At 45.8% G+C, this 26070-nt stretch overlaps 1 protein-coding gene across 4 annotated transcripts in view; it reads left to right on the top strand.

Annotated features, from left to right (window-relative positions):
* The first annotated feature begins 610 nt into the window (after positions 1-610).
* Positions 611-26070, top strand: part of TIGAR (TP53 induced glycolysis regulatory phosphatase) — a 248087-nt gene continuing 222627 nt past the window's right edge. Inside the window, exon 1 of one of the 4 annotated variants that reach the window (XM_085652583.1) lies at positions 611-829. In XM_085652583.1, the coding sequence (XP_085508709.1) occupies positions 798-829 (32 nt within the window). In that variant the 5' untranslated portion in view covers positions 611-797. The remainder of the gene's footprint in view (positions 830-26070) is intronic. The other 3 variants (XM_085652585.1, XM_085652588.1, XM_085652586.1) reach the window with 3 other exon arrangements.

Here is a 26070-nt window from a genome sequence, read left to right on the forward strand (position 1 = left end):
TCGTGGCCAGTTACTGTACATGACTACCCTGTGTCTGCGTCAGTTATTGCGTTCATGTGGGCCTGAGGCCAGGCGCGCAACACCCATTGGACTCAAAGGGCTTCAGGGCCCCCCCCCACGTCGTGTGTGGCAGCCACCCCCCCCCCCCCCCTTCGTGTGTGGCAGCCCGGGATGAGACAGCTTCCAGGGCACTGACACCGCCGCACCCGAGCACTTCACAGGTCTTTAAAGGACCATTTGCATGTTAATGAGGCCTTGCTGTTGTTTCACACCTTCTAAGAACCCCTTCAGCGCCACTCTGCCTATTGCTTAAAGATTTAGCCACCCCCGGAATTTTTTCCTAGCCCCCACCCCGAAATTTGGCTCTAGTTGCGCCTCTGCCTGAGGCCCAACAGGACACGCTCGTTAAAGTGCTGTAAAAATCGAGCCAGAATATTGGTTCGGCTCGTTCAGTTAATTGGTTGGCTCGTCGATCTATAATTTGAAGTACCGAGCCGCTTCGGATTCCTCCGTTCTGGACTCAGAGGATGAACGTGCTGAGCAGGAAATCAACATATCCAATCAAACAGCGCTTCTGAGAACAACTGAACAGCTGCTTTCGGCAGCCAATGAAGAGCAAGTTAACAGGTACACCCGACCGCCGGCTTACATGCCGAGCCTTCACTGGTAGGGCAGCAGTTCAGGGATAACTCTTTCTTCTGGCTGCAGTGCGGCAGAAATCTGAGAAGCAGACAGACAGCCGGCACTGCAGGGGATGTGGAACAGACGTCTTCGGGTTCTTTATCTTTAGAGACATCATGGTCAGATTCGCAGTGACTTTAGTCAGACAGTAAGTTCAGAATATTTGCCCTTTGCCTTATACATGTACTTAAGCAAGAGGAGGGTTGAATAGGAATGAAATACTAAACAACAACCAGGATTGAAAGCTGCTCTCAGTCGAAACCAACAAGGTTGGCAGCGCAGCAAACAAAGAGTCATCTAAAACCTGCACCGAGGTCCCGGACTGTGACATATACAGAGGGAGAGCGAAAGTGCGAAAGGTTATTAGTGAACGAAAACCATTGGATTAACCACTAACCTTGGCTAAAAGAAGGAGCGTTTTGCCCAGTGTTAAGCGCTTCAACACCTCGTCAGAGGTTCTAAGTTCCCTATAAATGTAATAATACCTTTGAAAGTATCACATAGGAAACGACCCGTTGAGTCACGATTTCACACTGAGACTTTGCAGTACACTGTCGTTACTTTAACAAGACTAGACTGAATATGACAAACGCTTGTTTTTTCCCTTGCATTTCGTTTTCCTTTTTAGGTTAGCATTCAGACTATGGCATGATGTGGGGCATGATTAGGAGTGTTTTTGTTTGTGACCTCCTTGTTTTGTCAATGATCTTCATTTCAAACCCTAACATTCTGCATTCCTCCCTATTACAAAACCAGTCTGAACTGTGAATGTAATACCAATATGAAAAGCATACATGTTGTTTTCGCTCCTACTTGCCTATTTGTTCAGTTGAGTTAGGTTCATTATCCACTCATAGGACCTCCTAGTCCAAGTCCTTACCATGTGAGGAAATCCTGCCTCACAACAGCCAATTAAAACGTCAGTAGTTATTTTTCCCATTTAAGCAATAATGCCTGTTTTTTCTACTGTCTGACACGGCAGTCGGAAGGTTGGTGTTCGCGGTGCTGTGTTTCCTGTTTCTGAGACTACAGTGCTGTGAGTTTGTCTCTTTCAGTTTCCCTGTGTTGATGCTTACTGTGCGTGTTTGTTTTCCTGCTCTGTTGCCAGATGCTCCCCGCTCATGTGCTTGGCTGAGGCGGAAAGCTTTCTTTGGCATTCTGGCTTCGGGTCGTTTTGGGTTTCTAGCAGCATCCGGCTCCCGCGGCTTTTGGGTCTCGCCTGAGACAGCGCTTTAGCGCTGCTCTCGTGAGAGCTTTTGTAAATGGGGGATCTGGAAGTGCAAACGAGTGCTTTCAGGCCTCCAAATACAGTACATGTGCGCCGTGCGCGCGCACCATTTGGCAGCCTGCACACCGTTTGCTTTCACTTTCGCTTTGATGTGTGATCGCGATCACTTTCACACAGTGCATGTGCGCCTGGCGCGCGCACCAATTGGCAGCCTGCGTGTACATTTCGCGGGCGCTTTGATGTTCTCAGTGAGCCGCGCGGCCACTGCGAACATCAAAGCGCCCGCGAAATGTACACGCCATTTGCCACCCTCTCCCTTATCCCACTTCCTGCTTGTCTTGGTAATGCTTGCCTACAGAGCGAGAGACGCTCATTGGGCAGCCGCAGGGCTGACCCCGTGAGTCTGACTGGTTTTGTTGTACAGTTAAAATCCTGTGGCCGGCTCGTGGGTGTGTGCTACAGTCAACTAGAAAGGCCAGTTCAACGTAAAGGTATTATCTGTGTGGTGCGATCTTGAATTGGCCTCGGTGCGATTTCCACGATGTTACACAATGCGTGTTTGCATTTTGGCTCCTTCTTCCCCTGAAAAACAATTCAAGAGTTCGCGCGTCTTTTGTCGGGACTCGCGCACCTCCCCCAAAGCAGGCGCGCCCTTCCCATGCAGAGGGAGGGCTCCTTAACAAGTGGCCCAGAGCATTGTCACGCACAATTATACTACTTGCTATCAGCGTGAGAGGGGCGGGAGTGTGCACACACTCCTCCCCCCCCCCCCCACCCTGCATTGTGCTTTTATCAGCCAGCTGCATTCCCCCCCACCTCACACACACACACACACTCAGGAAATGAAGTTTGCGTGTCTGCCCCCGTGCATTTGCTGGCGCGTCACTGTCACATAAGCGTTTGCGCACCTTAGAGGGCCTCCACAGTTTACTAAGCCATGGTTATTTACCCTGCCATATCCGGGATATTCCTTGTCATACATCCGGAAAGAGAAAGGACTCTTCCCCCCCCCCCCCTCCTCCCATCCCAAGGGCCAATAGAGGTCACGGTGTACAACCGGCGCCAGTCCCAGGTCAGGCGCACGATGTCCGTCTGTCCGGGCTTGTTGTCACCTCTTTGCATTCCTCGCTCCGTACTGCGTCAGAACACAGGGATGACGAACAGGTCAGCAAGAGATGGTCAGTCTCACCCTAGCCAGGAGCGTAGTTTGGGGAAGGGGGGGGTTCCAACCCCCTTATAAATGTATTTCCTGATAAATAGTTGAGGACAGGTGCTTTCTGTTTTGGTAAGATTAAAAGGGCTACACAGAACAAAGACATGCAGGCAGGGCCGGCCTTTAGCATGGGCGAGCTGGGCCCATGCCCAGGGCGCTGTCCTTCAGAGGGAAGCAGGAGCTGCCTACCATATTATCCCTTACACTGAGCTCCAAACACACGTGTGCTTTAACACTTTTTAGGAAGGTACCTGTGTCCTCATTTGTTTTGGTCTTCTTCTCATAGAGTCCCTTCCTTCCCCATGTCATTTTACCTCTTTAAAGTTTTTAACACACAGATAATTAACGACGACGAGTGAGAGAATGCAAAATTTGGTTTCGCCCAGAGCGCTAGCTAGGCAAAGGCCGGTTCTGAATGCAGCTACGAAGCACCTATTAGTGCCTTGGCCAGGTAGGAAGCACCGGTTAGTCCTGGTTCTATACTGGGTTAAATAAGACCACAGTTCCAGAATTCTAAGAAAACAAGCATTGGCATCAGAGGCGCAACTAGAGCCAAATTTCGGGGGGGGGGGGGACTAAGAAAAAATTACGGGGGGGGGGGGCTGAATCTTTTAAGCCATAGGCAGAGTGGAGCTGCAGGGGCTCTTACAAGGGGTGAAACAACAGCGAGGCCTCATTACCATACAAATGGTCTTTAAAGATCTGTGAAGTGCTCGGGTGCGGCTGCATATGCGCCGGGAAGCTATCTCTTCCCGGGCTGCCACACACGACGGGGGGGGGGGGGGGGGCTTGAAGCCCTGTGAGTCCAATGAGTGTTGCGCGCCTGATTGGCATAGCCAATAGGTCTCGCTTTTGGGACCTTATAAGTATTTAGTTATGCAGCAGAATATCCTTGGTGCAGTAACACCAACTGTTGCATGACTAAACACTTCTAAGGTCCCAAATGCGAGACCTATTGACTATGCCAATGCTTGTTATTTCTGTGGCTGTGGGAGAGACGGCAGGGCTGTCCTTTTAGGCATTTCCAAGTCTCGTGTTGCCCTGGACTTTGTTGCCTGGTGACTGTATTTATTGGGAGTAGCTGGGCACTTCCTGGTTCATTCTGTGGCTTCCTGTGTGGTGTTTGTTCTTTTTGTTTTTCCTTAGGGGATGAGGAATCCTCTCCGGTGACTGCAAAGTCATCAACCAAATGGAATAATGTGCAGGAGCTGCATGAGGGTGAACTGTTGCAGATTCCCAGGTCTGATTAGCAGGATTTAAATCTGCTGTCCAGGCTGCGCTGCTTGAACCTTCGGCTAAACAGTTTAAATTGGAGGATGATGAGGACATGGACAATTCCCCTTAGGGGAAGGATATCCAGGACGAAGTTTTTTCGGATATATTAGTCCATTTTCGTGAGGTGCTGGGATTTGATCCTAAGTCATTCCCTGATGAGTGGTTTTACTCCCAGTATAGTACCACGGTAGTGGATGACTTACCTTTTCGTGATGTCATCAAGGACATTCTGGCTAAGGAATGGCTTGAGGTCGACAAGCAGGGGATTCCTCACTTTTTGGGCAAACAGTATTGTCTGGTGGAGTTTGAGGCCCAGTTTCCTCAAGTTCCTACGGTCAATTCTATTTTGTCCTCTATGGCTTCGTCTTTGTCTAAAGAAGAGGCTACCCTTGCTGACCCGGTTGAACGGAAGCTGGAGTCCACGCTAAAGCGTTCTTATGCTGCTTCTCATTTTGGGGTTCGGGCTAGCACCTCGGCCTATGCCTCGCAGGTCGTTATCAAGGATTCTGAGAAGTTGTTTGACTGTCTTCAGGATCAGGAGGACCCCACTCCTATCTTTGTGCAGATGGAGGTCTTGGCTCAGTTTTTGTCTAATGTGACTTTTGATACCCTGTGGACCTTCTCCTCGGCTGCAGGGGCAGCAGTCACTGGTAGGAGGATGTTGTGGGTACAATTCATAAACAGCAAGACACTTCTTGTAGGTTACAAGATAGGTTTATTAGGAAAGCACAGCAGCGCGTTACACCTTTCAAGCTGACCAGACTATCAACTGACAAGAGTGGAACACTCAGGTACAAAGTACAATGCATACAGGAATTCTGGGAGGCTTAGGAGGTGAAAACATAAAGAAAGGTCTAATGACCAAAGATGGCCATTTTGCAAGGAACATAACTTCACTACACATCCTCCTCCTTTACCTGGAAAAGAACAATAAACAAAGGAACTACGAAAAGAAAGCAAACATGAGAGACAACAACACTGATAATTGAGACAGATAGAAGATCTGAAGCATTTTGAACTTTCAAATCGCAAAGGAGACTCAGAAACTCTGTCCTAGTTGCGGGAAATGTTCCCTGTTCTAGTATCATGAAAAACACAAGCATGAAAAGAAATGCATTAAAAATGCAAAAATCATTGAATACATTAACATTGCAAATATTATTGAATACATTAACTTTGCAAATACCATTACTATCCTCCCTGTTCTTGGTATCAGAAATGAGACTGGAATGAAAAGAAATGCATTAAAAACTTCATATAATTGAATACATCAACATTGCAAATATCATTACTCCACTCCCCATCTCCCTCCGTTAGGGAAAGCGAGAAAACAAGACAATGCTTATGTGGGAAAAAAAACGATGCAACAAAAAGGGTGGTCTACCCCCACAACCTCCACCAAAGAACTTTGGAGACGCTGACACCCACTAACAATACCACAGTTTATCTTTGATGGTGATGTTTGCAATAATTACATGGAACTTTACTTCAAATTCATTGAGCACAGAAAGATCTATTGCTGGTTCAGTTACAACTATTTGTAGGATATGCAAGATTAGCTTTTTGCTCTCCGACTCTCTGGGAAGTTGTGCTCTAAGACTGCTGTTCTGCATGACACAGCTGATACTATATACTCTTTTTGCTCTCCAAGTCTTTAGGAATTTTTCTCAGCAAGCATGTAAGGATTAAGTATTATCTTTTCTTCCACCTTTTTCATCAAACTTCTATACTCGGATCATCTACTGCATGAAGTTTGTCTCTTAGCTGAAGTTGCACTACTGTTCTGTCCGGCCATCTCAAGCATTTGCAGAAGATTCTGTACACTAAGTACTTTTTACTTAAGACGTTCCACTCTAATGGCTGGATCTCTAATCCCTGGTACTAATGTCCCTACTTATCTCTACAACAATCCATCCTGAAAGCTTCAGTTGTTCACATATATATATTTTTTTAACGTTTTGCAGCCTACCATGAATTGCTTGTATGAGTCAGCCACCACATCACCTTGAAGGAGATCAACAGGAACCTCTCACTTGACCAGAAAACGTGCCAGAAGCCTTCTCTTTTCCCACAGGTCATGAGCTCAAGGCTCTGAGCCCCGGTTCTAGGCTTCATTGGTTCTGGATTTACTCTGGCTTGGCACCTGTTGTTCAATGTCCACTGACCTGCTTCAGGTTCAAGACTTTCCCTATTCTATCTTCTCACTTTCCCCTCAACTGCTTTAGTTTGGTTCTGGCTTGCAAAACAGATCCATATTGTGACCATCCTATTGTTGATTTTTTTTTTTTTTTAAATGAACCAAGCATTAAATACTTTCAAAATTCACTAGGTGGCACTGTTGTCAAAGACTTTACACTGTTACAGTCTATAAATGTGCACACAACATCCAATTAATTAAGATTATATGTCCAAGTTGGAACGACGTGTCCAAGTTATTCACAACGCTATGTAATTTATTCATGGAATGAACAACATCTTTGCATATGATCAAAATGGAAAGGACAAACTAACATAAACTAGCAGGCACCTACAGTGTGTCAACTTACAATCGCACCGCGCACCATATCGGTACAGCTTGTGCTTTGATATCCCTTTAATATTTTACCAGCTACATGGTGTCTCTAGCTTTTAGAAATACGGAAACCGGGGAACACTGAAAACTACAATCTCCCCTAAATAGGGTACACCAGAGAGTACTCACTGAGAACTAAAACCTCCCCTAAATGGGGTCTACCGGAGGGTACTAACCATTAAAACTCTGTTTAGTCCCACTACACACTTTTCAAGAAAACCGAGTTGGAGCACTGGGTACTAACCACCCACTCAAGACATTATGTTCTAAAGTGAATAGAGGTACTTTGCCGTTACACACCCAAATAGGAAATGCAAAATAAGTAAAGGCATTATAATCAGGAGAAATTGTAAGGCTCCGGTGAGCAATCTCTTATCTGAGGTCTTCACACAAGGCTTCACGCAGAAATTAGAGCACTTAGCTCCCACACCACACTGCAAAAGGGCACTCACCACCCTAGGAACAAAATTTGGGGCACTAGAACAAAAATTGGGGCACTTAAGTCCCAAAACCTATCCAAATTGAAAGGGGGACACAGCTCCACAACTTCACACACCACTCAAAAAGAAATAAACTGGGGAACTTAGCAACACCACCCCATAACCTCTGGAATAGGGAACACCTCTCTAAGAGGGCAAAACTGGAGCACTGAGCTCTCCCAACTTTACACACCAATAAGGACCACAGCTCCCTAACAACAAAACAGTTCCACAGTAAAAAGGTTTCCACAGAAGGCCTTGTGCAATGGTCTCCACACAAGGCATCACTCAGCTAACAACATCCAATGCGTGTAGCCTCCCCCAAGGAGCATCGTAATGAGAAACAACATCCCTAATAAAAACAACGTTATAGGGGAACAACACTCCCTAAAGAACACCATAAGAGGGGAACTAACCTCTAAGTAAAAGATACACACCACCCATACCACCAGTAAGCTGAACAGAGCACTTACTGTTCCGCAGCACACTTCTTAAAAAAATATAACTTGGGAAGGAGCAGTCCACACCCCCACAATGCCCTACTCTTGAAAATTTGAAGTGTGGTTATAAGGCATCAACAGAGTAATACAATACATGTGCTACAAAAGGTACAATACAATACCAGAAAATCACCCTAAAGATCACCAAACACAGTTTCTTCATGTTGATCGTTCCATTTGCTGAAAATCACTAGAAGGATCACCAAACACAGTCTCTCCATGTTGATCGTACTATTTGCTGCTAATGAAGAGATGGAAAATTCAAATGTTCAATGTATCTTGGTCATGCGGCTTGTAATTGTAGTATCTGACCGTGAACTTCCAATCAATGCCCCTATAGCCACTTGACACTGCAGTTCTGCGAGGGATGCGGATGATCGGAAAGCAGCAAACCGAAATCCCTTGACGAAATTAAATGTACTGGAAACATTGACTGGCACCGGAGAGCTGTCAAAGACTCAATTTGGGTTTGTGAAAACTTGGTTGAGGCAGGCATTGACAACGTGGTTGGCATAAGGACGGAAAAAATATTGTGAAAGACTATGTGCCAGATGGATAATGGCATATGCGTGCGGCTAAACGTTGTGTAGCAGCTGGCTGTGACGAGAGGAAGGATATCGTTACACTCGAAGAAGACTGCAGGATGTAGGTAAGGGTGCGCGTGCAAACAATTGAAAAAAAACCAAACCAACAGACACTGCTGGCAGGGAAGCTCAAAGGGCCCCAACAATAATAAGCGTAAACTGTCTCACCGTAGATATCGAGGTTCACAACAAAGCGAAAAGAAACCTCTCCAGCAGAACCAGTCAGGGTATACACGTGGCTTCAATAAATGACAGTCACTTTGGTACGTTCAAATTTGTGCTCATAGCAAATGCACAGAAACGGTCATCGATGTAATATCTTGCGCTGCATGCAGCTCTCCGTAAATCCAAAGAAACACATTCCGATTAATTTACAAATTACATGAAAGTTGCTCACCGCCAAAATGCTCAGGCTGTACCGATGTACAGCACAGTAATACATTCACTGCCAACCGCTGCCCCCTAAAAATGACAATGATCTCCAATAGCATCTCAGTTTGAAGGCTGTAAACTTTGCTTTAGGTATAACGCTTCACTTGAGTGCTGGTTTCCTTCAACTCACATAGCTGGTTCCAATTCCAAGGCACCAGTAGCTGCTGGCAATTCCACTCAGTGGTGAGACTCACGACTGTAGTAAGGCCAGCTGGGCAGGAGCAAAATTTGTAAGGCATAAGGGTGGTAGCAATCTCTAGAGTAGGTACACGAACACTGGCAGTAGAAAGGCAAACACCCTGGACTGCAGGCTGTCCGGATGATAAGGGACAACTATAGGGTTGACCAGGGCGTTGCTGTTACGTTTACTTTTTCTTTTCCAATAGTAATCGTTTCCGTAGTAATACTATTTATTTGGGTTCCAGTACACAAGTTCTATAGTCAAATCCTTAGTTCCCGTAGAAGGCAGAGTATTCCTTAAGCAACGCGCAGGTTCTTCTGGGTGCAAGGTGCTGCTCAGGCTGCGCTGTGCTTCCTGCTTGGTCTGGTCAGCTGAAATCGTCGCCAACATGTTGTGAGTACAATTCATAAACAGCAGGACACTTCTTGTAGGTTACAAGATAGGTTTATTAGGAAAGCACAGCAGAGCGTTACACCTTGGCAGCTGACCAGACCATCAACTGACAAGAGTGGAACACTCAGATACAAAGTACAATGCACACAGGAATTCTGGGAGGCTTCGGAGGTGAAAACATAGAGAAAGGTCTAATGACCAAAGATGGCCATTTTGCAAGGAACATAACTTCACTACAGAGGTCTGTCTGGACCAAGCGTTGGAATCTTGATGCTGCTCAGAAGACCTTGATTCATAAACTGCCTTTTTATGGTCCCCAGCTTTTTGGGGACAATTTGAACACGATGGTGCAGCGGTCTGCGGAAGAGAGGAAGTTGTTGCAGCCTTTTCAGACTGTGCAGAAAAAGAAGTCTTTCTTTTATAAACAGGGGTTTCATGGTGCTCTGTCTTCTTCTCAGCCCTTTCATAGTCGGCCCGTGGACGGGCTGCGTCCTGTCTTAAATCCCAGCCTCAGCAGCAGCCCCGGGGTGCTGGACAAAAGTGACTATGCCATGGTAGGGGTTTGGCTCCCGTTGTTCCTGGACTGTTGGTTCCAGTCTGATTTCCGAACAGTGGGCCCTGTCGGGCATCGGTCTGGGTTACCAGATTTCATTCCCGGGCCAGCCCCCATTGGACAGTTTTTGGGTCATCCCATTGTCAAGAGACCTTGTGAAGAGGTCTGCCATGTTGCCCGGCGTGGACCTCTTGTTTTCAAAGGGTGCTGTTGTCCTGGTTCTGGAGGCGAAGCAGGCCCTGGGGTTTTATTCGACTCTGTTCCTGGCCCCAAAGCCCGATGGTTCCTTCCACCTGATTCTGAATCTAAAGTCTTTAAACAAGTTGGTGCGGATGGATAATTTTTGGATGATCACCTTGCAATCCGTCATCCCCCCCTCATCCACAAGGGCGATGGTTTTTTTGTTGGTTTTTTTTGGCTTCTCTGGACTTAGAAGACGCCTATTTCGGTGTTCCTGCCCATTCAGGATGCCAGTGGTTCCTGAGGTTTGCAGTGAACAAGGTCTATTACCAGTTTCGGGTGTTGCCTTTCAGCCTCTCTACTGCTCCCTGGACTTTTACCAAGGTATTGGCTACTGCTGTGGGGGATTTGCAGCCTCAGGGTTTCTCCGTGTGCCCCTATATTGATGATTGTCTGGTCTCTGCTTCCTCCCTTCCTTAGGCTCTTCTTTCTGGCAATGGAGGCAACAATGGCCATGTTCCAGAGTTTGGGGTTCAAGCTGAATCTGGTTAAGTCTCATCTGGTCCCTGTGCAGGGACTTCAGTTTATGGGGGGGCTTTTTGACACCTTGTTGGGGCGGTGTTTCTCTCTCCTGCTCGGGTCTCTAACCTTCAGGCTCTTCCGCGAGACCTGCTGAGTCACCCTTCTGTCCTGGCTCCGGTTTGGTTGCAGATCTAGGGATTGATGGCTGCCACCACAGCTGTGGTTCCTTGGCCTCGCCTGCACCTCAAGCCCTTGGTGAATCATCTGCTGACTCATTGGGACCCCTCCTGTGCCAATTACAACGCTCTGGTTACTCTCTCCCCTGTTCTGGTTCAGGAGTTGGACTGGTGGCTTTGCACTCCTAAGCTGGAGAAGTGGGTGTGTTTCCAGCTTCCTCCTCCCATCCTGTTGTAGACAGACGCCAGTCTTTGGGGATGGGGGGGCCACATTGGGGTCCTTGAAGGCCTAGGGTCAGTGGTCTCATGCACACAGCGCCTGTTCCTCGAATTGGCGGCCATTTGGCAGGCAATACTGTTCTTTCAGGTTTCTCTCCAAGGTGCGAATCTGTTGTTTCGTACCGACAATCAGGTGGCTTGTTACTTGAACTGCCAGGGGGTGGGGGGGCTTGGTGCACTTCTCTGAATCTACTGGCTTACATGATTTGTGCCTGGGCGGAAGCTCACCTGTTGGCGTTGAGGGCAGTTTACATTCAGGGGTTCCTGAACTTTCATGAGGACAGCTTTGGCCGCAACCTTCTGTCCTTGGTTCTGTTCACTCTGTCTATTCCTTTGTTCCGGGACCTTTGTCTTCGGTTCGGGACTTCCTGGATTGATCTTTTTACTTCCTCTCACAACTTTCTTCTCCCTCGGTTCTGTTCAGAGGTGATTTGCCCTCAGGCTTGGGCGGTTGATACACTCTTGATTCCTTGGCCATCGGGCCTTCTGTATACCTTCCCTCTGATTCACCTGCGCCCGAGGGTGCTGCAGAAGATTCGGAGGGAGAGTGTGTCTGTACTCTTGATTGCCCCATTTTGCCCAGCCGCCTTTGGTTTCCACTGCTGATGCAGCTGGCAGGTTTGTCTGGCTTCCCTTGGTTTTGTCTCCTCTTCCGTTTCCTCTCCTATCTTTACCCGTCTTTATCGCTTAAATCTAAAGGCCTGGCACTTGAACGGTTCACATAGGAGTCTTTGGTTTGTTCTTCTTCGGTGGCCCGTGACATTCAGCAGTCGGGTCAGCATTTTACCCTTAAGAGCTATGGTAAGCACTGGGACTCTTTTGTCTCCTGATGCTCCTCTCACGGTGTGGATCCTGTGGTTGGGGATCCGGCTTGTATTCTTGAGTTTCTTTGAGATGGGTTTTTGACAGACCTTTTCCCTTGTACTTTGTCAGCTCAGTGGGCTGTGGTTCAGGCATTTAGGGTCCCGGGGCCTCCTTGGAGGCTGGTGCTCCTTTGGTGAGTCGGCTTCTACAGAGTTTTCGTTTTCGTCGTCCAGTCACTCCTGTGAATGTTTCTTCTTGGGATTTGCCAACTGTTTTGAAGGGTCTGCAGTTGCCCCCTTTTGAGCCCTTGTTGGTAGCAGATTTGTTGTGGTTGTCTGCTAATGTGCCTTTTTTGTTGGCCATAACCTCCGCTAGGCGGTTGGGGTGAGTTGGGTACTTTGCTTGTTTCCTTTCCTTATTTGCAGTTTCTGCAGGACAGGGTGGTTTTTGTGGCTTGACCTGGCCTTTCTCCCTAAAGTCGCCTCCAAATTCCATTTGCAGCAGGAGGTGATTCTTCCTAAATTGCCTGAGGATGGCGATGCAGTTGTTCCTTCATCTTTGGATGTTCACAGAGCCCTGCAGGTTTACATCCAGCATACCCTGGGGTTTCGTCTTTCTCCTGCCTTGTTTGTCTCCTATGGGGGTGTCGCCAAGGGGAAGTAGGTTTCTACTCCCACCATCAGTCGGTGGGTGCGTTTGGCGGTCTGCCAATCCTATAAGTCTGTGGGTCTGCCTCCTCCGTCTCAGGTGCAGGGCCGTTCGATGCATTCTATGTCCGCTTCCTGGGCTTAGGCGGTGGGGATTTCTATCCAGAAAATTTGTACGGTGGCCAGTTGGCAGTCCCATCATACGTTTTGGCCGGCATTATCGCCTTGATGTTTTGCATGCCTCTGTGGACAATTTTGCTGCTGGCGTCTTGAATGCTGTTGTACCTTAAACATTTTTTGATTAAACACTTTGTACTTTTGCATGGATCCCTGGTGTCCTGCATTTATTTTCATGGTTTTTCTACTTGTGAGGTCCTCGCATGGTAAGGACTGGGATGAGTAGGTCCTATGAGGGGGTAATGTGTTGTTACTTGAGTTTATGGTACCGGGCAACGGCGGACACTGAGACCGCACTACCTTCTGTTGTTCCCTTGTTAGTATTTAGTCATCAAAAGTCGAAAGTGCGTGCACAAAAACAAACTCCAGCACTTGCCGTTGAAGAGTGCTAACTGCTTAAGCAGACAAATGAAGAAACAGGTTGGTGGAGTGGTGCACCGCTTATTAAAATATCGATAGTAGTCAAAGAGTCAAATAAGCCTTAGTAGGTGATAAGTTCCTTTTATTTTCAAAGAAGATTAGCCAGCCAACGCGTTTCGTTCATAAAATGAACTTCTTCAGGGCAAAATAAAGGCGCTCTTGTCACACTGGTTTCGAAAACACCTAGGTCTAGGTGGGCACAGGATCGCGCACAGGCCACCTTGATAAGGGCCTGAATGCGCTATGTGCTGTACGCCGAAATAACAAGGACTCGTTCCTTCTGGGAAAATCAGAATTGTTACTTACCTGTAATCTTCATTACCCCGATTAAGATCCTCCTCATCCCAGTCCTGTTCCCTCCCTCCTGCTGTGTTTGTGTCTGGACTTGTTGATAACGGGCATGCCGGTGGGTGGGAATGGGGAAAAAGAAATAATTACATTTTAATTGGATGTCGTACGGTAGGATTGCCTTACATGGAAAGGACTGGGACGAGGAGGACCTTAATCCGGGTAATGAAGATAACCAGTAAGTAACGACACATTCACTCATTTAATTAATGTATCTCAATTTATCTCAGGTTTTGCATAGCACTCCTAGGTGCTTCAAAGTTCTACGAAAGTTGCTTTGCTCAATCTACTCTAGCTAATATTTCGTATAAAGCAGTGTTCTTGATGTTTCCTTCTATCGCTTTCGCTCTGATCTCTTGGTGAATGTTTACTTACCAGCATGATATGTATGATGCACAGTGTGATGGGAGTCAGTCAATTATTCTTCAGCTGAACTTGCAACTGTAATGGGCACTTGTGATGCCCTCAATAAGTGAGCTAGCTGTCTTTATTTCTTTAGTGAGTTTACTGTGTGCTGGTGTGCCGCAGTCATTGGTAGCGGGTTAAACTATGGTTCTTGTTTTCTGCTGTAACTTGCAATATAAGTATGCTTTAGTATCCATTCTCAAGGGAGATCTTCACCATGCCTCTAAATTAGGCACAATACATGTTATCCCATTCATGGCACAATTTATTGGCCTGTGATCCAATGGACCCCTCAACTTGCAGAGCTGGTGCTCCTTCAGGAAAAACCTGATCTACCCTAGCCCATAGTTTAAAGTGGTACACAAATGGTCCCTCTAACCGCGACCGAATCCGACACCAAGAGGTACCCCTGCATCCTCAGCCCTCTGGCCTTGGGGAGCTAATATGAGGGTGCCTCGACCTCCTCAAACCCTGCAACTTACCTGCCTAGCTGTTGGTCACCTTCATCCAACTTCTTGGCCGAACCCTACAGCCTCTTTGTGTTACCGAGATTCCCCATTGAAACACATTGGGCTAGCATCGCAGATTTTGCAGCCGGATGCCCCTGTGCCGCTGGTGGTGTAGCATTGGTGCTGCCTTGTTGCACCCTGTGCTGCCCTTACCCACGGTTTCAGGCCACAGGCCCCGGGGGGTTATCTACCTGCAAACCGTGCCTCTTCGATGTACCCCCAGTCTCCATTGACTAACATTAGGTCCAGTGACCTCTGCACTCGGCTGCCCCAGTGCCACTGGTGGTGTAGCACCCATCTTCAACTGTCCCTTGCCCAGTGTTGATCTAAACCTCCGAAGACTGGAATTGTAAGTCAAATACCTACCTGCTTATGCATAACACTGTTTTCCTCCCATAGGTTTGTGTTGTATTTACAAACCTATTGCATACAAAAGTCTAACTACTTCTTTCGCAAAGTTCTACTGTTCAAAGGTATTACTAATACTGGAAAATATTTTCTAGTGCCTTGCAAAACAATTCTTACTGCATTTGAAAAGAATTACTACTTTTGAAACTGTTACTTACCTGCAACTGAGTTCCTGTTGGTTCTAGAAATAAAATAACAAAGTAATAACTTTTAATGCAAAACAATTGGTCTGGATTTAGTCTTTGAGTACGTGCTATCATTTCTTGCCTGAGTGTGTACAATAAATGCTTAAAACTTCCCTCTGATAAGCCTAACTTCTCGACCACACTACCACATATAGAGCTTTTAGTATTATCTATTTAAGCTTCTGTAAGCCTTTGGGGTTCCACTAGACTCTGTGCACATTATACCTTACTTTGGTATAGTATTTACAGAGCCAGCTTCCTATACCCTTCAACTAAGGTTCATTATTGGTTTGGAGAGCGTTACCCGGATTGAGGAACCCTATGACTCAAATCTCCCCAGATCTGTGCCGTCATGCCTGGTGTACGTGGAGAAGTGTGGCTCAATGATTAGAGCGGCAGACCCTGATGCAGAGGTCTAGCCCGGGACCAGGGTTCAATTCCCCGCCTCGGTGGGTCTTGGGCTCAAAAATTCCACGGACCTGATAATTCTCGCCTTGGTGCCATTCCAATCATGGAGTCCCGCTCTGCAACTCTGGGCAATAGCTTGCTTAATCTCCACAACGGCCCCCACAACGCTAAGGATGCCTGGCCTCCACCTTGGGGGTGCCCAGGAGTGGATGCCTCACAGGGAAAGCCAGGATGGGGTTCCACAGCGGTATTCGTACAAGCGCCTTGAGACCCTTGCGGGTGAGTAGTGCGCTATACAAGTATCAATTTACATTTTTTACCTTGTCTAACAGCCTTTTCCCCCTTTAGTACCCAGTTTGGCCCCCTCTCGAATGTGAATTTGTTGACATTGAGTTACAAGTAGCCCTAGGTCCCATGAAATCGACTTTTTAATAGACAGAAAATCATTAACAGTGAACCAGGATGTGACCAAATGTACCCTGTGTTCCTATTCTAAATTCTGACATTTAAGACACTTTCAGGTTGCCATTTTGTTTCTTTCATTATGTTTTCAGTGTTTAGAATCAGTAGGATAACCAACAGTCAATGTTTGCAAAACTGATGAAAAGTTAATACGTTTAGGCAGAGGATTGTGATGCTCTGTTTTTACTCCTTTTAAAACTTTAAACTACACACTACTGCATTGTATCACATTTTGGCTAATCCTCCAGTCATGTAGTGATCCTGTCTGCAGTTCAGATGCTTTACAATTCTCATCAGTTGATCTGCTAATGTTCAAGTACATGGACTAAACCTTCCAACAATGCATGGGTATTTGAGTGACACCATGTTAGAAATAGGGGTCTTTAATTGTCAGAGGAAGGCACCTTTGTCTAAGTAGGGACTCTTCCTTCTCGTCCGGGTAAGTGAGTTGCACACTTTAGATAACCCTGCTCACCCCCTTGGTAGCTTGGCATGAGCAGACCAGCTTATCCCAAAATCAAGGTGTAAAGTATTTGTACCGAAACACACAGTAACAGCGAAAACACCACACCAGTTTAGAAAAATAAAGTATCTTTATCTAAACCAAACAAGACCAAAACAAAAAAAATCCAGCATACATGTATCAAGATATCCATTTTAAAATGGTTTCTTCAAAAATAGAACTGTAGAAACAAAATGGCTCCAACCGGGGATATTACGACGTTGTGACAGGCACAAATCCAAAATACGGTGCCGACTGCGAGGTGCACAGGCCGTGCTCGGAGTCACACGGACCCCCAAACAACAGTACCTTGGAAACAAAGTCAAAAGATGATGCACGGCGTCATGGAGGTGGGTCTTCGGTGCCGAGGCGAAGCTGGTTCCTTACTGCCACAAAGGAGGCGAGGTGTCTAGTCCGTGAGGAGGCATGAAATCCAGTCCAGAACAGGGAAGGTTAGGTGGTGTCGGCTATGAGACGTAGAAAAGTTTGTGAAGTCACTCTTGTCCGTTATCGGTTCTGCGATAATGTGATGCTGGCGTTGGCTGTGACGGTTTTGGTTGCGAGTGCTGCCGTTAGGAAGGCCGATAATTGCAGGCATCGAAGCTGCAGTGCAGGCGGGGCGGTGCATTGTGCACTTCATGAGCTGTGCCCCCCTGCCTCGGGGCAGGTTGCGGCATTGCTGACGCATGCAGACTTGTTTTTCTTGCTTTGCAGCACCAACAACACAATTCACAGGGCCCAGAAACTGGAATTGGCGCCCTTTTGAATACAGGAGTCCACAGAGGAGTTCAGTTGCTGTCTTTGTGTCCCTGAAACTACAGAAAAGGAGGCAAGCACACATAAACCCTTGGAGATTATTCTTCAAGCAAGTTCACAGCAGAGTTCCAGTCTTTGTCCTCTCCTTAGCAAAAGCAGCAACTGCAGGCTAGCCCAGCAATGAACATACAGCACAGGGGCAGTACTCCTCTTTAAAGCTCTTCTCCTTGACAGAGGTTCCTCTTGAGTCCAGAAGTGATCTGATTCTCTTCGGTTTAATGTCCAATACTCCTACTCCATTTTCTCTTTGTGGCAAGGGTCTCTGAGCCCAGTCTAAACCAGTTCTGTCCTCTCTGATGCAGTATGACCATAGCAGGTGGAGACAGCATTGTTCAAAGGAGACAGTCTATTCAGATGCAAGTGAAACTCCTCCCACCACTCTAAATGTAGCCAAGGTGTATGAATGCCAGCTATGCGTCACCCAAGAAAGGCAGGACACACCTTAACCCCCTCTTGGGGCTGTCTACACTGAATGCACATCCCCGGCTCCTGTCACTCCAAAACCAGACAGTAATACACAAACAGCAGAGGCACAAATGGATGGTTAAAAACAGAAAAGGCCTACTTACTAAACGTGGCATTTTCAAACATACAATTTAAAAGACATCTCTCTAAAAAGATGTTATTTAAATAAAGTTCAGAGAGCCTAAAATCCATTTCTCTATCTTGTCCCAATGGAAAGTTATACTTGTAAGATGTTACAAATCCCTCCCATGTTTGCCTATGGGACAGATAGCCTTTACATAGTGAAAAACAAAATTGGCAATATTTCACTATCCGGACATGTAGAACACACCAGCACATGTCCTACCTTTTACAACACTACACCCTGCCCATGGGGTACCTTGGGCCTACCTGAGGGGTGCCTTGCATGTAAGAAAAGGGAACATAGGGGCCTGGCAAGTGGGTGCACTTGCCAGGTCGACATGGCAGTTTCAAACTGCTCGCGCAGACCCTGCAGTGGCAGGTCTAAGATACATTTACAGGGCTACTCATGTGGGTGGCACAATCAGTGCTGCAGGCCCACTAGTATTTGATTTACATGCCCTGGGCGCGCACAGTGCACTGTACTAGGGACTTACCAGTAAATTAAATGTGCCAATCGTGGATAACCAATCATACTAACAATATACACTGGGACCACCTGCACTTTGACAATGATCAGCAGTTGCAAAGTGCCCAAAGCATTTAAGCCAGCAAAAATTAAATCCAGCATACTGTCAAAAATACAGGAGGTAGAGGCAAAAAGTCAGGGGAACCACGCCAAGGATGCTAAGTCTAACACACCAAAAGCCGTTGTCATAGGGACTGCAGTTTTACACATATAAAGTTTCTCTCTTAGTGCTGATGCTTGCAGACGTAAAATGGACACAAGCCATCGCCTATGGAAACCAGCATAGGGTAGTGGGTGGAGTTTATGGACCAATTTCATAAAAGTGTATTTCAGGAAAACATGGGCATTAGAATTAAAATATAAATCAGGCAACCAAAACTAGCGTAGGAATAAGATCCTTGGTAGCAGGACTCCCATAAAGTGATCTAATAATCTGGGTAAAAATGACATTCAATTGTAAATCTAATGCCTAGATATACGGTTGCCTGTTATTTTAGGTTTACTAATCGCCTTGCCTACTGGACCTTTCATTTATTAATTCATGTATATAATTGAAGTCCCTAGCAGCATACTGAAACATCAATAATATGTTTTATGGATGACTTTCTCGACCAGAGTGATGCTAGTTGTCTCCTATTAGTCGCAGTCGATTTAAATGTAACCTTTTAACCACTGAGTATTACACAGGTCCTTACAAATACGGAGGATGAGGAATTCCTGCATTATTGGCACAGCCACTAAACAAGTGAACCAGAATGGCGCTTCAAGGGGCTTCTTTTACTATGCGCACAGACTTTAGGCCTGCAATAGTGGCTCCAAATCCGATCAGGAAGGTGTTCACACTTTTAAAAGGTCAAATATCACAAGCAAAATAAATCATCTATTATTAGATCTATGTATATAGCCCAATTTGAGTGATAGCTGTAATAGATATGAATAACAGCAACCACAATACCCTTGTCCTAACATTGACGAACACTCTCCTCCATGATGATTGGGCTACAAATACTAATTCAGAGACACCTATTTTATATGTGAATATCAGTAGACAAATCAAGTTGATCTTAATTATGGCAAGCCCAACGTACTAGCCAATATTTACCCTACTTTTGCTGTTGCCTTTGAACCGTATGTGAATACCCCTGAGATTGAAATTCCGATAAATAATATCAGTGGTATTCTCTTTGACTCACAAAGTGTGTAAGAAATTGGGTTACTGGTTGACTGGGTTGTAAACACTGGTAAAGCAGCAACCACAATCCTTGTCAAGGTGAGACACAAGCCAACCCTAAATTAACCTGTGCTCAACCCTCTGGTAGCTTGGCACAGAGCAGTTGGGCTTAACTTAGAGGCAATGTGTAAAGTATTTGTGCAACACATCAAACAATAATAAAGTAAAAAAGCACCACACTGAATGGATCCCACAGCAAGTTAGAAAAATAGTGATTTTTAATAAATAAAACAAAATCAAAACAACAAAAATCTAATCAGTAGAACCGGAGAAATGCAATTTTAAAGATTAGAATGGAAATGGGGCCAAACAGCCCTAAGCCCAACTGTGGATATCTGGTCTTGCCGTACCAGGACAAAGTTACAAGTCCAGGCTGACCGCAATGGAGAGCGGGCCAGCTACAGGGACCCAGTGGGCTTGCCGAACCAAGTAGCTTAAATTCTAGTATGTGGAGCGTTGCGAGGTACTGCTTCGAAGATGGTTTGTGCAGCTGAAGTGATGCGTCCGTTCCAAGATATGGTGAGGCTGCGATGAGAGGTCCTGCATTGTCCTCAAGGATCCCATCGACAAGGGCTTGCGATGCAAAGTCTGGTGTCGAGGATGTGTTGCGCAGTCGGTTCTGAGAGGTTGCGATGCGGAGTTCGGCTTTGTTGAGACTGCCGTCAAGGAGGGATGTGAGGGCTTGCGCCAAGGATGTCGCGCAGCAGCAGTTCTGATTAGGAGGCAAGCTGCAATGCAATGTGGGTCTTTGCAACAGTGGAGATCTGCAAAGCTGCAGTTCTGTTCAGAGTTGCACCGTGCAGCAGAGAAGATGTGTTGGATCCACTGGATCTACAGGGGCTGGCAGAGTACCTTGGGCCCACTTTCAAGGTTCCAGAAAAGGGATGACAGCACTTGGCAGGGTGGACTCACAGATAGCGTTGGGTTGTGGTTTTTGGAGCCTTCTGTCAATGAGGCTCAAGTAAATAGGCCAACCAGCTTGCACTTGATGTCACTCTGGGTCCGGGGTTCAACAAATGCAGATCCAGTCCTTCTTACCCAGGAAAGATAGCAGCAGGTCAGCACAGGAGGATAGAGGTCTAGCAGAATGGCAATCCAGCTCAAGAAGTGTCTTGAAGAATTGGTATCTGAGGTTCAATATTTATACCCAGTTTTGTCTTTGAAGTGGGAGAAGCTTCTAGAGGCATGCCTTAAAAGTCTTCAGGTACCTGCCTTCCAGTCCTTGCTCCAGACTAACTACAGGCGTATGCTGCCCTCTTTGCATCCTAACATAGCCTATTCAAGAGTAAGGGGGCCTGTGGCCAGCTCCTCCCTCCCGTCCTGCCATTGATGGCACATCTAGACACACCTAAGCTCCAATTGTGTATGGCTCTCTAGGAGGAATACACAAATCCCAACTGTCAACTACACCTAGTCATGTGATACAGGCTGCAGGCCCCAAATGGCTAAGGCAGGTAAATGGCAACTTTGTAAAAGTGAAGTTTTCTAAATTGTAATTTAGGTTCTGACTTCACCATAAGGTCGGTTTTTCCCTCACAATTCTAAAGACACTAAGCATGAATGAGTCACCTGTTCCAATTTGGAAGTTCCAGCTTATTAAATCTAACAAGGTAACCCCAGTGTTATCCTGAGAGAGGTAGGCATTGCTGTAGCGTAAAACGAATTTAAGAGAGTTTCAGTACCAAGACATGTAAAAGTTAAAAGTACACATCCAACTTTTTAAATACAATGAACATTGCCCCCTGTGCTGTCCAGGGACTATTGTAGGGGTGACATTTTATTAAAAGGAAGGTTAAGTCCTGGAAGAAGGTTTACTTTGCCAGTTCGAAATAACAGTTTAAAACTGCACACACAGGCTGCAGTGGCAGACCTAAGACATGTTTAAAAGTGCTACTTAAGTGGGTGGCACAATCAGTGCTGCAGACCCACTAGTAGCACTTAATTTACAGGCCCTAGGCACATGTGGGGGAATTCTACCAGGGACGTACAAGTAAATTAAATATGCCAGTTGTGGATTAGCCAATCTTACCAAACACTTTAGTCCTAAGGCCAGCAAAAATGAAGTCTGCAAAACAGGAGGTCTGAAGGCAAAAAGTTAGGGGGGGGAACCACACTAAGGATGCTAGATCTAACTGAGTATTTTTTCCAAAAGTGTGAATATCCAGCCTTTTTAACCAAGAGAGACTTCTTGATATGATAGCCTTTGTACAAGGGTAGACAAGCCCAATTTAATTTGCTAGAAGAAATGAGAAACGAAAATATAGGTGAGATAGCTTCCGGCAAAAAAACTTCAAGCTGGTCTTGGAACCAAGTAAGAAGAAGTGGGAGGAAGTAATGTGTTAAAGCCCCCCACAGCTCGCTAAACGTGCCTCATGCGCTAAAATACCAGGTGACACTGCAAACCGAAGGGCAAAGCAGAGCAGGGAGAGGCAGCGGAAGCAAAGTGTGCATGCTGCCTTGCAAGCTACGCCAACCACCTCTGCTCACAATGCACCTCCGCGTTATGCCATCTCTACTTCTTACCCATCATCGCTACTTCTCAGCCATCATCTGTTTCTCATTCCTACTACTCATCCATTATCTCCACCACTCAAGTAGAGGGATGATGGTTGAGAAGTAGGGATGAGAAGCCAGCATGTGTGATGAGATGTGGGACGAGAAGCAGGAATGTAGGATGTGAAGCATGGATGATGGATGAGAAGCAGGGATAAGGGATGAAAAGTAGGAATGAGGCATGAAAAGTGGGGTGATGGATGAGAAGCAGGTTTGATGGATGAGAAATAGAGTTGAGAAGCAGGCAATAGGGATGAGACTAAGGGATGATAAATGTGAATTAGGGATGATGGATGGGAAGTAGGGATGAGTAGCAGGGGTGAGGGATTAGAAGCAGGGATGGGCAGTAGAGATGTTGGTTGAGAAGTAGTAGGTGTGTTAGTTGAGACGTAGTGATGATGGAGGAGAAGTAGAGATGAATGAGAAGCAGGGGCTGACGGATGCGAAGTAGGGATGAAAAGTAGGGGTGATGGATAAGCAGGGTCGAGAAGAAGAGATGGAAGAGAACTAGGAAAAAGAAGTATGAGTGAAGGATAAGAAGTAGGGATGAGGAGTGAGAAATGAGGATGTCCTAAAATGATTGCTATATGACTGAGAGGTAGAGATCAACACGTTTGTTTGTAGGAGCACTCTTGCACTTGTTTTCTGCAGCCTTTATTGAAAACTCATAACTAACAGCTCAGAATATACCTATTATTTGGAAGAATAACGGTTAAATCGAAAGCCTGCAGGCTGGAAATTAAAGAATATTATCTGCTTTAGATTGCAAGATTTTTATTATAATAGTTAATGCTGTGAGAGGGAATGTGGTCCAAGGGCTGGAGTCCCGGCATCAGCCCAACGTCCTGTGATTCCGGGAAAGTTATTTAATCACCCATGTACGTTAAAAAAATAAATGTGGCTTTGTGTGATATAATCTGGTGCTTTCCAATGCCCTTTAGCTGAGTTCACACTATACAAATCTGTAAATAAACACCCTCTCACAATTAAAGCTTTATGCTGATTTTGCACAAGACGCTAGTGGCTCGCCTGTATATTTTCAAGTAAATTTGAATATAAAGGGTTTAATGCATTGTGGAGCTGCATGCGGATGGAGCTTGTGTTCGAAGGGACTTGTACTAGAATTAATTGGTGTTGAAAAACCTTTTTGATTATAAAAGTCATTTTGGTTTAGAGAAATAAAATTCCAATCTCCTGCAGTCTGACAACCAGCTTTGGTTTCGGCAGTACCTGCGAGAATAATGCATGAGGGCGATTGGCATACACCTGGTCTGAACGATTAGTAATTTTCATTCTCTTGCTTTGGAAATAAAGCCTTGCGAATGTGTGGTTCGTCTAGACTGGAACCATGCATTTAGAAATCGGAGAATGTTATATCAAGGTTTTTTTTTTAGGCTACCTCTTAGTTTGAATTATAAAAGAGTAATCCCATGCTAATTTAAATTACGGCGTAGACTGAGATCTACACTGCTGCTGTACGCAAATGAACAAGGGAGGCAAAAACTTTGCAGTAATGTGTTCCATTTTAAGAGTTTGAAAACTATTTTCTTTATTTTTAAACTAGAAATATGAAAACAGTATTATAGACTGTCGAAAAGAAGAGTGATACAAATTCACCCTCCTGAGTGGGCAGAAAGCTAGCATATTAGTGGAAAAAAGGAGCACAAGATATACTAAATAGAGGATGAAATAGAAGCAGCGACTAGTTGGTGAACATGCAGAGCAGGCATTAATAAAGGAGCAAATCAGTTAATGCTCCAGTCCAGGTTTTTTCTTTGCATTCTGGGACTTGTAGTCTTATTTGACCCAATACAAAACCAAGATAGCAAGCCCCATAATTATAAGAAAAAAATAGGACTGGACTAACTTACTTATCATGGACCGGGGAAACTTAGCAGCTATGGGTTACAGATCTTTACATTTTACCCTCCATTCACTCACTTTTCATTAGTGGGACTGAGTGCGAGCAGCATCATATTCACACCTATTCTGATTGATTCACCCTGGTGGAATGGAGGAACTATAGCCAGATTACAGCGTCTGACACATCAGTCCATTGGCCTGTGTTGCCTGGATCGCACCAATTGACCCAGTAGCAGCCAATCCAAGGCAAGCCCGGGAGGAGCCTGTTTAGCCCCCCAGCTACTTCATGCAGCCAGCAGCGCGGATGCACTCGTTCACAGCAACTGTTGCTGCTAGCCGCGCTGTAGTTTTTAGAATTTTGGTTTCCTTGTCTGTGTTTTTAAAGTATTTGAACCGTGACCAAGCTGCTCTTTGTACTCTTAAGGGGGGTTGCTGTCGCTACCGCACCTGTGTTGAGTTCCTGGTACTGGTATTGCCTAGCTCTGATTGGCCCAGTTTCAGACAATCTGAGTCAAGCCCGAGAGGAGCCCGTTGAGCCCACAGATACTTCATGCAGCCCGTAGCGCGGACACGCCACTGGCACACTGAAGGCGCGCCTAAGGCAAGCCCGTCTGCACCCATTCCTGCCTGGATGGCACCAGGGGCCAGGACCCTTGATTGTTTACTACACCGTCTAGACAGTATTTTTCCTTGGAACTTGGGGAATTGGCTTCTGTATTTGCCCTTGACTGTTGTCAGGTTATTGATGATGCTGCAGTGCAGGCATGTGTACACTGTTGCTTTGTGCCTCTGTGCACCTTATCTCTGAGACGGGAGTGGAGTGTAGCGTTTTTAGAGGTCTTAACCCCTGGTGTTAGGATGTGTGGGCCCCCTCCAGTCCTGAGAAAGCTCCTTTCTACTCTTTTGAACTGCCACTCTCTAGTGAAACACAAGTTTGAAATGTGTGATCTTATCTCTGATCATCTTCCAAGTGCAATTTTCGGAAACTTGGCTGTCTGAAAATACAGATCCTGATGTCCTGCTGGCTATTCCAGCAGACTAATCAATAGCTTGACTGGATAGATTAGCCCAACTTCCTTGCACCCTCTCCAAATTTACCATAGCTGTCTTTAACTTGCCCTAGTAATTTCACCTTGTTGGGGGTTTTGATTTCTTGGCCACTTGGTCCAGCCTCTAACTTAATTTCTTCCCTAGCTGGTGTTCTCCCTTCCTTGGTCTTACATTACTCTAATTTTACTGTAATAGGGGATCTTTAGCTCTATTTTGAGGATCTCTCCTGTTCTTTGGCAACAGCGCTATGTACGGATGTAGCAGGGCTTCAATTATTACAATTAGTTTCTTAGCCTACACATAAGGGCAGGCCTGATTTTTCAAACTTAAAGGAGCTTTTGGCTGATTCTTCCCTTCCTCTCCAATGGTCAGATCACTTAACTATACCTTTTCAGATTTCCATGCCTAAAGTGTCTCCTAGCTCGATTTGTGGTCAAAGGTTTAGATCCAGGAGATGAACCATGGTCACTACCAGCAATTTTACTGAGGCTCTGGCCCTAACCAGCCCTAAGCTGGATAATTGTGTTTCCACTGCGAATATGCAAGTGATGGCTGGATTTCTTGGGCTCTTGATTATATTGCTCTTATAGTAAAGCGAGGGTATCCCGTCGAACTAAACCCTCAGCAGACTGGTTCAGTGAGGAGCTTGCCATGCTAAATAGCGATTGCAACCGCTGTGAGTGTACATAGCATAGGAATTTGCAGCTAGCTAGTAAGGACATTTATCTTCTAGCTTTGAATTCTGACCATAGTTGTATCAGGAAAGTGCATCAGGCCTTTTATGCAAATAAAATTGAGTCATCACAAAACTCTTCCAGAAATCTCTATCCTCGCTGGACTGTGTCTCAGCGGATGTTGCCTCGTCTGAGGATAGTTGTAATAGTTTGGCTGACTATTTCTCTGATAAAGTAGGCGGTATC

Source organism: Triturus cristatus, chromosome 4_1 (assembly GCF_964204655.1).
Source record: "Triturus cristatus chromosome 4_1, aTriCri1.1, whole genome shotgun sequence".
Classification (NCBI taxonomy): Eukaryota; Metazoa; Chordata; class Amphibia; order Caudata; family Salamandridae; genus Triturus; species Triturus cristatus.